A 13,466-nucleotide genomic window follows, 5' to 3' on the forward strand; every position below is an offset into this window, starting at 1 on the left:
GAGAGCCCCCACCCGGTCCAGCATCCTGTTTCACACAGCAATGAACGGGTAGCCCTGGAGGCTCGACAGCAGGGCACAGAGGCCTGATGTTGTCTCCTGGCACTGGCTTTCAGAGGTTGACTGCCTCTGAATGTGGAGGTTCCTTTAGTCACCGGGGCTAGAAGTCACTCCTCCATGAACCTGTCTAATCCCTTTTTAAAGCTATCTGTGCCCACGACAATTACTACATCCTCTGGCAGTGAATTCCTCATTTTACTCACACATTGAGTAAAGAAGCAAAGGTGTCCTCCTGAAGCCCAAACCTGTGTCCCCACGCACAAGGCAACATGCAGGTCAGTTTGGGCACAGGGTCTCCTTTGCTGCCACACCAGGTTAGACTCATGGAGTTGGAAGGGACCACCAGGGTCATCTAGTCCAACCCCCTGCACAATGCAGGGAATTCCAAACTACCTCCCCACCCACACACACACCCAGTGACCCCTACTCCATGCCCAGAAGATGGCCAAGATGCCCTCCCTCTCATGGTCTGCCTAAGGTCATAGAATCAGCATTGCTGACAGATTAAAACCCTCCAGGGAAGGAGAGCTCACCACCTCCCGAGGAAGCCTGTTCCACTGAGGAACCGCTCTAACCGTTAGAAAATTCTTCCTAATGTCTAGACGGAAACTCTTTGGATTAAATTTCCACCCGTTGGTTCTGGTCTGACCTTCTGGGGCAACAGAAAACAACTGGGCCCCCTCCTCTCTATGGCAGCCCTTCAAGTCCTTGAAGACGGTTCTCGTATCCCCTCTCAGTCTTCTCCTCTCCAGGCTGAACCTACCCAGCTCTTTCAACCTTTCCTCATAAGTTCCTCGACCACAGCAAAAGACTGCCGTGAAAGCTTGGTGAGCCACGGCTACCTCCGACAGGTGTGGGAGAGGTAGGGGGGGCAGCAGGACAGAGGGGACAGGAGAGGGCCGGCCTTTTGGCAAGGGAGGCCGTTTTGGGCACTGCTAATAAATGTGAACGAAATTTGTGAGCCGCTTCAGTTTGGTTCTGTGTAGGAAGCCGGGCAGGACCACAGCAAACGAAGTGGGTTTGTAGGGCATGGTCTACCTGCGATTAATCACCGGCGGAGGAAAAAAAGCCTTAATTCCATGGGTTTTGTTCAGCATTTAACTAATGATGATTTATTTAGTCATAGGGGAAGAGTGGACGCACGACACTATTAACGTATTCAGTTTTCATTTTTTATGGGTCTGTTATTGGTGTGAGTTTAATCTATTATTAAAAAAAAAAACACCTTCAGGCACCGTTCAATTAAAAGAAATATAGTTAAGTAATTGCAGGGGCTTTAGTCAAATAATGAACTGGTTTTGAATCTGCATCCGTTTGCACGTGCGTGAAACCAAAGGTTGGGCAGACAAAGACTGGTGCTTTCTTTACTCCGGGCACAATAGCAAGGCTAGATGGCCCATCTGTCAGCAATGCTGATTCTATGACCTTAGGCAGATGATGGGGGGGGGCATCTTGGCCATCTTCTGGGCATGGAATAGGGGTCACATAAGAACATAAGAAAGGCCCTGCTGGATCAGACCCGGGCCCATCAAGTCCAGCAGTCTGTTCACACCGTGGCCAACCAGATGCCTCTAGGAAGCCCCCAAACAAGACGGCTACAGCAGCATTGTCCTACCTGTGCCCCACAGCACCTCATATAATAGGTAGGCTCTTCTGATGATGGAGGTGTGTGTGTGTGGGGGGGGGAAGGTAGTTGTGAATGTCCTGCATTGTGCAGGGGGTTGGACTAGATGACCCTGGTGGTCCCTTCCAACTCTATGATTCTATGAGAATAAAGATTGAAGCCTTAACCATCAACTATCAGAGCCGCACAGAGAGATGGAAATGTAGTGAACGATCTCCCGTGGTGTGGTTGAGTAACCAGCCCCTCTAAAACCTTATTGAGGCTGGAATCCGTCTCCTCTGCAAATCTGCCCTGTAATTCAAGGGGGGGGGGGACACACCACAGGGCAGGCACTGCTGGGCAGGGCATGCAAGGCAGAGGAGGGGCTTTGTGTCAGGGAGGGGAACACGGCAGAGAAGCCATCCGGACCTGGCAAGGGAAGCCAGGTTGCAGCCTGGGGCACGGAGGGGGCTGAGTCCTGATGAAGGAGGGCCGGTTTTTAACCATCAACAGAGAGAGGTTTAATTGGCTTAATTGATGGCTCGGTAACGCAGCCTAATCAGAACCGCCTATCGCTGATGCCCCAGACAGTTAAAAGCCTCCTGAACCCTCTTTCTGTTCTCCACATGAATGTGGCACGTTTACAGTACGGATCTCTCCGGCTGGCAGCCCGTCAGACAAATAACTTCCCTGCTTGTGTGCTTCTGCGTGTTGCCCCAGAATGCTAAACCATTTCGCGTGTTCATCCTTCCCAGGGAGACATTTAATTACTCGCCCCTAATGTGCATTATTTTCCCTTGTTCTGCCAAGATTAATATGGGAGGGCGGCCAGCGTGTGGCTGGGTTTGCTGCGCGTGATTAATGCTCTTTCAAAGCAGAACAAACAACCATTTTCCCCGGGTAGGCAACTGGACACCACCGCTATAATGCTTATTTTCTCCCACTTTGCTTTTAATTACTTATTATTTTTATTTCTCCAAGAGGTGGGAACAAGGCTGCAGATTTCAAAATTTGCCAAATAAATGCAAAATTATTGTAAGTCACCTCAGGCGACGTGAAAGGTAGGATAGAAATGTCTGGAATTTATAGACGACGAGAATTCCTCATCCTTTCACAGATCGCAGCATGTCAGCGTGGAGTCCGGCGTGTGCTCTGAGGCATGCGCAGAGCTCTGGTGGGAATGAGTTCTGCTCACCCATGTTGGCGAGGGGGCACAGCAAAGACAGCAGGCTCCGTGGCTGCACATCGCCTTTGTAAGTGGGGCTGCCTCGGAAGGCCGACTGGAAACATCGGCTAGTGCAGAATGCAACGCTTTTGTGGAATCGGCTGCCTAGAGAGGTGGTGAGCCCCCACCCCACCCCCACCCCACTGGCAGTCTTCAAGCAGTGGCTGGACAAACACTTGCCGGGGATGCTCTAGGCTGATCCTGCATTGAGCAGGGGGGTTGGACTAGATGGCCTCTATGGCCCCTTCCAACTCTGTGTTTCTGTGATTCTATAGCCCACGGTGCCAGATAGAGCCCACGCAATAAGACTGATCTGGGAGACTAGAGCAACGGCCCTATGAGGAGCGGTTAAAGCGCTTAGGGCTGTTCAGCCTGGAAAGAAGGCGGTGACATGATAGAGGTCTATAAAATTATGCATGGTGTGGAGAGAGTGGACAGGGAGAAGCTTTTCTCCCTTTCTCATAATACTAGAACGCGGGGGTCATCTGAAGCTGGAGGGTGAGAGATTCAAAACTGATAAAAGGAAGTATTTCTTCACACAACGCATAGTTGAATGGTGGAACTCCCTGCCCCAGGATGTGGTGATGGCTCCCAACTTGGAAGGCTTGAAGAGGGACCTGTTCATGGAGGAGAGGGGTATTCATGGGCTACAAGTAAAAATGGAGCCTAGTCATGATGCATACCTGTTCTCTCCCGTCTCAGAGGAGCAGGACTATTATAATAGGTGCTGTGGGACAAAGGCAGGATAAATGCTGCTGCAGCCATCTTGTTTTGGGGGCTTCCTAGAGGGTCCTGGTTGGCCACTGTGTGAACAGACGGTTGGACTTGGTGGGCCTGGGTCTGATCCAGCAGAACCTTTCTTATGTTCTTAAGGGGCTGTAAAGGACTAATACCCCCCCCTCCAGAAAACCTTCCCCTGGTCCCTCTCAGCCCCCTCGCCAGTTTGCCTCCCCCTCCCTCTCCAGCCCTGGTCTGCCCCACCTAAAGAACGGCCACCAAAGAATCGTGCCCCCGTCCCCGGGCCCAAATCTGCCGCCCTGGTCTTCCTTCTGCTGCAGACATTTTCTGAATGGCTCCGCTTTCAATTTGCGTGGAGAGGAGAGAGCGCAGCCTCTCCCTTTCGCTCCCCCCCCGCCCCCACCCCTCCAGTTAATCACTTTTGCATATTTGGATAGGTTTGTTGTAAGACGGTGGCTGTTAACGCATTTTTTCGGGGTTTTGTGTTGGATATGTTAATGCAATGCAAATATATGATCAAAGGAGGATGAAAGCAGATGGGGCCAAACAGGAGCAGGCGAGGAGGAAATTTGTCGGGTTTTACACGCCTGCACAGAGCCGGATGTCTGTGTGGCTCGGAAGGTCACCTCAAGTGCAAGAGAAGGAAACGCTCTTCCATTCCACGCGGCATTTCTTGGGTGGTGGCGGATCACTCGAGCCGGGCAAATTCCCCCTGCCTTTGTCACAGAGGGGACGCAGGTGCGGAGTGCCGACGTTGGCCTCGCGCGGCCGGGATCAGGGCCTTTGGGGGCGGGCGGGGCTCCCCCTCCACCGAGGATGAGCTCGATCGAGTCTGTGGATATTTCACCGCAATTACCATGTGATTTGCATTTATGTTTGAATATATGAATCTTTTCAGAATGGAAATCTGTAATTAGGATGAATAAACTGAGTAATGTTTTTGCATTAAAGAACAGATGGCGTTTGCCGCGGGCTTGTCGAGCTGCGTGCCGAAATGAGGCAAACAAACCGGGGGGGGGGGGAGAGAGAGGGGGACCTCGGAAGGCCCCCTCCTTCTTGCCTTGCTGACTTCCGGCACGCTTGTTTGGGCTCTGAGGGTGGGCAGGGCTGACCAAAGCAGAGAGACCCCCCCCCTTCTGAGTCCAGGGAAGTCTGCTTGATTAGGAGGGGGTAACTCTGCTGAGGCTGGCGCTGGGGGCTTCTCCTGGAAGCCCCCCTTGGTTTCTGTGGGCCACCGGCCCCTTCTCCATCGATCGATCGATCAATCGATTGACCTTTATTGGCATATACTCAGAAACATGGCGTAAACAGTACACAAAATTCACTGTCCATACATTTTCGATTTAAATATGGTTTAGACTTTAGTCCTAATATTGACAACTTCCATATTGACAAATTCCGCCACCTTTAAAGTGACTTCAGGAATAGTATCATTCAACAAAAACCGGCATACAGAGAATTCTTGGCTAGATTTCATTTTATCTATCAAGGGTAGAATTGTTTTTTTTTTATGAGGACCGCCGTGCAGGTGACAACTTATGATTATATGCTGTCGCGTATCGTGTTGACTCAAGGCACGTACACATAGTCTTATCTCAAAAGGAATATTTTTAAACCTGCCATTTAGTACCGCCGGAGGGAGGGCGTTCAGCCTGGTGAGCATAAATGCCCTCCGTTAGGCCCCTTCTCCCTTCTTTGTTTCTCCCCTACTCTTCCTTTTGGGGGAGACGGCCGAAGTCTTCGGACGTGGCCAAACTCCGTGGTCTTGATCCTGCCCCTTCCTCTTTGTGTGTCGGCCTCTCTGAGCTGGTTTCGTGCCAGCCCGGCACTGGGTGGTCGGCCATATCGCCTGGCCCGTCTGAATGGACTGCCACAGATGAAGCTGTCCCTGACATGCCATGTTTCTCAAGGGAATGGGGTCACGTCCAGCGCTGGCGGAAGTCTTTCACATCACCTACCTGCCTAGTACTTTTAACTGGAGATGCCACTGGGGATTGAACCTGGGCCCTTCTGCATGCCAAGCAGAGGCTCTGCCACAGAGCCATGGCTCAGTGTAACTGAAAAAGTGGCATGAAATATAATAAACAGCCTGCGATTAAGCCGAGCGGGTCCTCACCCTTAAAGCGTTCATGGCCGGGTGATTGGCAGGCAGGGTGTGAACCGACTCCGCCGAAAAACACCATAGTGCGGGGTCGGGGGGAGCTCTTGGTGTTCCTGGGGTTCCTCCGTCATGCCTCTGAGTGACCGCAGGAATCTGCTGCCACGGTGTGGGTGTGATGAACCGTGGGCCCCTGGGTGTGTGTGTGTGAGAGAGAAGCCGCCGGCTTGACCTCCCCGTTGCCCAGTGTGTCGAAGGCCGGCCTGCACCGGACAGGCAGGGCTCAGTGGGAGCTCTCCAAGGTGCTGCAAGCCTCTCTGCCGCTGCGTTCCCAGAGGACCCCCCCCCCCCGCGTGGGTTTTAGAGGAGCAGATCTTGCAGGACGAGTGACGCATTTTACCTAGGGGGCCAGAGGCTCAGGGACGCATGACCCCACCCCTCCCCAGCCAGAGGCAGGACCCCAAGGCCTCTCTCCCTCCCAAGCAGAAGCAGGAGGGAAGAGGAAGGATGGAGGACTCATGAACACATGGAGCTGCCTTCAACGTAATCAGACCCCCCCCCCTTGGTCCATCGAAGTCAGTATTGTCTACTCAGACCGGCAGCGGCTCTCCAGGGACTCAGGCAGAGGTCTTTTCCCATCATCTCGCTTGCCTAGTCCCTTGAACTGGAGATGCTGCCGGAGATTGAACCTGGGACCTTCTGCATGCCAAGCAGAGGCTCTGCCACTGAGCCACGGTGGGACAAGGCTTGTGTTCCACCTCGGGCCCAAAATGCTGGCAGAAGGGGGTCTGCTTGTGTTCTCCTCACGCCCACCTCATGTTCCCCATCATGGGAAGGCCTCTGGTTTGGAAATGGTGCCCTCGCTGCGTGTGGCTTTCCTGCGTGCACAGACAACGGCTGCCAGGGCTGACGAAATGCCAGGGGAGGCAGGCAGGCTGTGGCTTCAGTGTGGAGAGGGCTTCATGGGCACTGGGGCCTCTAAGCCCCTGGTGTGAAATCCCCGGGGACCCAACTCCAAACCGGCTCACCTGTCTGGTCGCCGTCCTGACCTGGATTCCCAGCCAGAATAATTCTGCCGTGTGACGGCGGGCCAAAAAGTAAGGGTGTGTGTGTGTGTGTGTGTGTGTTGGTGCAAAATCCCTGCAGCTCTGTTGTTGTGGTTGTGTTTTGCAGATAATTGCCTACCAGCCCTATGGGAAATCAGTGGACTGGTGGGCCTTCGGAGTCCTGCTCTACGAAATGTTGGCCGGGCAGGTAATTGAATCCGAATTGATTTCATGTGGGGATTTTTTTTGCAGCGTTCCAGGGGGAGTGCGGGGGGGAGTAAGTGGGGAGGGGGCTGCTTGTTTTGTCAATGGCACAGAAGGAGGCCAGGAGCAGACTTTGCCCCCCTTCTGCTCTGAAACCAGAGAGCTGCGTGTTCCTGGTGCCGGGAGGCCGAGGTCGGCTCTGCCCCCAAATTCAAAGGGGATTTAGTCCTCGAACCGCACTTAAGGATGGGAGGATAATCTAAACTAGCAAGAGCCAAATGGTGTAGTGGTCAAAGTGCTGGACTCCAATCTGGGTGACCCAGGTTCGAATCCCCACTCTGCCACGGAAGCTCACTGGGTGACCTTGGGCCGGTAACACACTCTCAGCCTAGCCTCCCTCCCAGGGTGGTTGTGAGGATGAAACGGAGGAGAGGAGAACGATGTTGGCTGTTTTGGGTCCTCATTGGGGAGAAAGAGGGGATGTAAATAAAGAGATAGGAAGATAGGAAGAAAATAGATCCCTTTGAAACGTGGTGCTGGAGGAGAGTGTTACGGATACCGTGGACTGCCAAAAAAACCCCAACAAATCAGTGGGTTTTAGATCAAATCAAGCCTGAACTGACCCTAGAAGCTAAAATGTCTAAACTGAGGCTGTCATATTTTGGTCACATTATGAGAAGGCAAGAGTCACTGGAAAAGACAGTCATGCTAGGAAAAGTTGAGGGCAGCAGGAAAGTAGGAAGACCCAACAAGAGATGGATGGGCTCCATAAAGGAAGCCACGGCCCTCAATTTGCAAGATCTGATCAAGGCTGTCAAAGATAGGACATCATAGGGTTTGATTCATAGGGTCGCCATCAATCAGAAGCAGCTTGACGGCACTTAACACACACACACACACACACACAAATTAAATAAAATAAGCAAATCACCATGTATCACTGGAAGGGCTAGAAAATTGTGGGGAAAGAATTGATGCAAGAAACCCTAGCAAGGAAGACCCAAGATCAATAATGTAGAGAAAAGCCCCGATTTGTTATATATGAACTGCTGCGATGATGTTTTCATGAAACACCACATGCCGCTTCCTCTGATAAGCGTGCCAAGCTGCATTCGGTTGTCACAGCTGTGCCAAGACGCGCCTGCCATTTAATTGTGAGAAGTTTTGTGCGCGCGTTGTGTTCTGGAGTGCCGCAGGTTGGATCAGAAAGGCTTGGTTCGTAGGCATAAGCTTGATAAAATGGAAAAGAACAGGCTGCCCAGCAGAAATCAAGTCGTAGGGTCATGGTGGCATAAACTCGGGCGGACCGCTGGCAAGTGACCAGTTGAAAGATGGGGGCTGCCCAGCATAAGCGTGGATGCCGAGGCCGTACATTTGAGGAAAGCCAGAGGAGAAGGGAGCCAGGATGAAGCTGGGCCCAGTCCCACCTGAGGGACCAACTGGCTTCTCTCTTGATCTGGCCAAGAAAGCGATAGAGCCCTGTAAGAACTGGTGGCAGATCACTAGCTGTGTCGGAACCGGTTCGTAAGTTGGGATAAGGATTTGTTGTAGGAAAGCTTGTTCAGGGACACACCTGTGCTGTGAGCAGTTTACAAATACTTGGGGCAGTACACGAATGCGCTGGGGACCGCTCACCTTGTTCTGTTTCGGAGAGCTTTCTGTCGCAGGCCAAAGATCCCGGGGTCGGGCAAAGGCCCCACTTGCTGCAAGGGTTGGGAGAACAGCTAGATTCGAGTCCAGGCACACCCTTAGGGACCAACCCGTTTTGGGGGAGTGTCAGCTTTTGAGAGTCACAGCTCCCTTTGTCAGGTGCTCTGCTGGACTTGAATCCAGCGGCTGTGTAGACTCTACAGACCAACACCGGGTGGAGCTGTCAAGATCATCTTCCTTGTCCCTTTGTTTAATTGAGAGCTTGCAGTTTGCCAGAAATAAAGGGGGCCCCAGCCTCCATGCTGACCTGCTTGCTGAAAGGGGCCGGGTGTGTGGGGCGGAGGGAGGGAAGGAGGAAACGAGGGCACAGCTTCATCTGGGCATGCATCTCCTTCCTCTCTGCCCTGCGGTCAGGAGTGGCACGGGAGGAGGGGGCAGCAGATGCAGTGCCCTGGAAATCCCGCTCTCTTCCGTTCCCTGGTTTTGTAGGCGCCGTTTGAAGGCGAAGACGAGGACGAGCTGTTCCAGTCCATCATGGAGCACAACGTGGCGTACCCCAAGTCCATGACCAAGGAGGCTGTGGCCATCTGCAAAGGGGTAAGGGGGGGCTCCCTCTGGGCCGTCTTGGAGGAGGACCGGCAGCCCAAGGCCAGGGGGAACTCGCGCGCGTCTCGATGGCGTCTCTTCTGTCATTCACCAGAGTGGCGAATTCTGACGCTAGGACCCCCCCCTCCCAAGAGAGGATGCGGCTCTTAAGCCCTCCCATTCAGAACTCAGGATCCGGGGAATGTAGGAGTCAGTGTGGCTCAGGTTCAAGTTCCCACTCTGCCAGGAAACTCACCGGCTGACTTGGGACCAGCCCGCCTCTCAGCCTCGCCTCCCTCTCAGGGTTGTTGTGAGGATAAAACGAAGGAAGGGAGAGCCACGGGCAGGCATCCTGAGCTCCACGGGGGAAGGGCAGGCTAGAGATGGGGAACCTCCAAACACCCACGTCACCCCAGGGAGGGTGTCCCTTGCGGGGGGGGGGAAGTGTGGAGGTAGGGAGGGGGCTTCCCTTCCCTTCTGGACCACTTTAGGAATTTGTCTTGTGTTCCCTGCTGGCCATTTGGCCATCCGTTGCATTTGGCATCGCCTCCGACCCCAAAATGGGGTGGCGCCTGGCCCGGCCTTTAGCTGGCTGCAGGGTTTGAGGTGGGGGAAAGTCACTGGAGGGTTTCAGGTTTCCCAGGCTGGTTGTCCCGGTGGCCGACGTGGCTCAGGAGCGACCGCTTCATGCTCTTCTTTGTCACCAGCCCCTTCTTCTCCACCTGGGGGGCATCCATTTCCAAAAGCTCCCACCTTTGGCTCCTCCCCGCCCATCATCCATGCTAAGAGCCAAAGGGATATTTTGGCCATGCTCAAACTTCCCTGACCCAGGGACCTGAAGCAACGGCCCCAGGCTACCCCGATCTCACCAGATCTCAGAAGCTGGGGAGCCAGGGCTGGCCCTGGTTAGTACTTAGCTGGGAGACCACCAAGGAAGTCCAGGGACTATGTTCCCTCCCACCCACATTGCCCCAGAGTGACCGATGGGAGCCGTGATAGATTTGCCGTCAGGTTTATTTCGTCTCCCGCCAATTCCCCCACCTGGATGCCGCACGTTGGCAGGAGATGGAACGGATTAAGACACCTGCCGGATTTTTCAGTAATGGCTTTCCGCACTCCTGGCAAATGCCGAGGAGGTTGGAGCAGGCAGAGAGGTGGGCTGGCGGGCCTGCCGGCAAATCCTCCCACTTGCATCAGCCTTGCTTTCATTTTGGGAGGAAAGGATGCACACGACACAATGCAACACACTCACAATGTTGGAATGCACTTTAAAATTATGCAGATCTCTCTCTCTCTCAGACAGTAGGGGAAAAAAGAAAGAAACCCTGACAGGGCCGTGACACTTTCTGGCTCTGCAGGCTTCTTCTCCACGACAGAAAAGGGCAGAGATCTGCCTGTTAATGAGCTTCCCCAATGCCTCCTTGCTGTGGGTGCAGGGAAAGTCACGCATCTTTGGCCAGCTGGAGCATGAAAGCATGAAAGGGGCTGGTTAGAAAACTGCATTTGGAAAAGCGTTTGCAGACAGTCACGAAGGAGCGTGTTTGTTCAGCAGCTGTGTCTTCCAATGACAACCGGAGAGGATCTGCTTCACTTTTCTCTCTCCCTCCCCCCCCACGTGTGCTGAAGCCGTTCATTGTGTGCTGCGGGTGTGACTTCAGGCAGTAGAGGACATGTCTATGTGTCCGGCATGGTCTCCATGTGGGGGATCACCTGCTCCAGTGACCCTGGGACATTCGGAGCCGCTCTCTGCCTGGCAAGGCCCGGCCTGGGCACGCGGCATCACCAGGGTGCCTCTTTGCCTCAGCTTTTGCAAGGCTGAGGGGGCTTGTAGGATTCTGGGGGAGGCTTCCAAAAGAAAAAGGGGAAATCAGCAATTTCCTCTCAACCCCAAAAACACGTCTGGCCACCCTGGCTGTGTGCCCAGGGCCCCCTCTGTGGACTCGGATGTCTAGAAATGGTTGGCGTTCAAAAGGCGCTGGTTGCATTCAGAACAATCTGGCTTCCCATTCAGGTTCTAAGGCTGCCTTTCTAAAAAAAGACACCATCACCCCGGTCCCCGGAGGACAGGAGCTGGTCCGGGTGGAGCTCCGGTGCAGGGTGGGGCTCCGGGATCTGACCCCCCGGCGGTTTCTCCTTCTGTGTTTCCAGCTCATGACCAAGCATCCGGCGAAGCGCTTGGGGTGCGGCCCCGAAGGGGAGAGGGACATCAAGGAGCACGCCTTCTTCCGCTACATCGACTGGGACAAACTTGAACGGAAAGAGATCCAGCCTCCTTTCAAGCCCAAGGCTGTAAGTGCCGCCCCCTCCTCCCCCCCCCGCCTCCTCTCTCTCTCCAGCGCTCAGGTGCGGCCCCCTCCCCTTCCCCAGGCAGCGGCCTGCCTTCTATTCTTGAACAGCGGACGCTGTTGGCGCCGGACATTTGCTGTGGATTCTTTGTTGTGCTGGTTGGGGCAGGCTAACCAAGCTGCCCCTCGGGAATGTTTGTGGGGGTCCCCAAGCTGGCAGTGCCCCCCCATCTGGACAGCACCAATCCAGACTGCTGGGGCAGGGGGGGGGGCTCACAGAGCAGAATGCTTCTGAGCACAGACATCTTCCTGCATATGGAGAACCAGGGTGGGGGTGGTCCTTGCTTAGCCTTCTCCCTGAAACCCTTGCTTTCTGTATTCAGGGATTGTGTTCATAAGGAACTATTTGCTCTGGTTAGACCTCACCTAGAGTACCGTGTTCAGTTTTGGGCACCCCGATTTAAGAAGGATGGAGACAAGCTGGACCGTGTCCAGAGGAGGGCAACAAAGATGGTGAGGGGGTCTGGAGACCAAGTCCCATGAGGAAAGGTTGAAGGAGCTGGGTATGTTTGCCCGGAGAGGAGAAGACTGAGAGGGGACATGATAGCCATCTCCAAGTACTTGAAGGGCTGTCCTATGGAGGAGGGGGCCGAGTTGTTTTCTGTTGCCCCAGAAGGTCAGAACAGAACCAACAGGTTGAAATTTAATCAAAAGAGTTTCCGTCTAGACATTAGGAAGAATTTTCTAACACTTAGAGCGGTTCCTCAGTGGAAGAGGCTTCCTCGGGAGGTGGTGAGCTCTCCTTCCCTGGAGGTTTTTAAGAAGAGGCTAGATGGCCACCTGTCAGCAATGCTGATTCTATGACCTTAAGCAGATGACGAGAGGGAGGGCATCTTGGCCATCTTCTGAGCATGGAGTAGGGGTCACTGGGGGAGTGTGGGGGGAGGTAGTTGTGAATTTCCTGCATTGTGCAGGGGGTTAGACTAGATGACCCTGGTGGTCCCTTCCAACTCTATGATTCTATTCTATGATTATTTGGTCACCTGAGCCTTGGCTTACATTTTGAAGCGATGCTGTCCGGACACAGGCTCATCTTCACAGGCTGCGGCTATGGGAGATCCAAGCCATGGTGCCTTTTGTCGATGGCTCAGGTATGGCTCAGGGATGCTTGTGGGGACCGCAGCCGAGGAGAGCATCTTTTCGGTGCCTGGAACAAGGTGTGGGGCCTTTCTGGGATCCAGCGCACTCACAATTTTGGAGTTGGGTCCTCTTTCCTGCCGTAGCTTTGTGTGCCTTTAAAGTGTGCCATAGAAAATCATGCGGGTGACAACCGGGAGGTTTGATGGGAAACGAGTTCCAGTTTCCGTCTGGACCAACGACCGTCCTCAAAACCCGAGAGGGGCCAGTGGTGGAAGGAGGGCGCTTCAGCTCAGACCGCCTGGGGCTGCATTGCGGGCCAAAGGGGCCCATCTTTTCTCAAGGTCTTTTGTGCCCATGACGGCATCCAAATGGGGGGAATGCAGTGGCCCTTCAAGACCACACAGCGTCGTTCTTAGGGCCTCTGGCCACAGCTCCTGGGACTTCCCACCCCATGGACTGCAATTCTCCCGCTTCTCTCTGCCTCTCTCTCTCTCTCTCTCTCCTTTTTGGAAAAAAAATGTCCTTTTTATTTCCTCTAAATGACAACCAGATACCTACCACAGCCCCGTGCCGTATGCCGGCCTCATTCACTAGGTGGTAATTCGCTCAGCACATTAAAACCCAGGCGTGCAGAGACCTGAGTAGCTGATGAGCGGCAAGGCAAGATCTGGGGAGAATTTGGGTTCCAGTTCTGCTCTCTGCGTTTCCCTCTTTCTTTGGCGGCTGCCGGACCAGAAAACTGAAGCCCCCTTCCCCTTGTCCAAACCCTGGTCCACACTGCTTTAAACTGGTCTGATCCACGGGGCTTCCTCGCGAGGTGTTCTGGGAATTGCTT

The 13,466-nt window shown here is 53.9% G+C and overlaps 1 protein-coding gene across 1 annotated transcript in view; it reads left to right on the forward strand.

The window, feature by feature from the left end:
- The window catches only part of PRKCB (protein kinase C beta), a 90,339-nt gene that overhangs the window by 64,120 nt on the left and 12,753 nt on the right, over nt 1-13,466 (forward strand). Inside the window, exons 14-16 of the mRNA XM_056866527.1 lie at nt 6,895-6,975; nt 9,111-9,218; nt 11,355-11,495. Coding sequence (XP_056722505.1) covers nt 6,895-6,975; nt 9,111-9,218; nt 11,355-11,495 — 330 coding nt within the window. The remainder of the gene's footprint in view (nt 1-6,894; nt 6,976-9,110; nt 9,219-11,354; nt 11,496-13,466) is intronic.

The sequence above is a fragment of the Euleptes europaea genome, chromosome 21 (assembly GCF_029931775.1).
Source record: "Euleptes europaea isolate rEulEur1 chromosome 21, rEulEur1.hap1, whole genome shotgun sequence".
NCBI lineage: Eukaryota > Metazoa > Chordata > Lepidosauria > Squamata > Sphaerodactylidae > Euleptes > Euleptes europaea.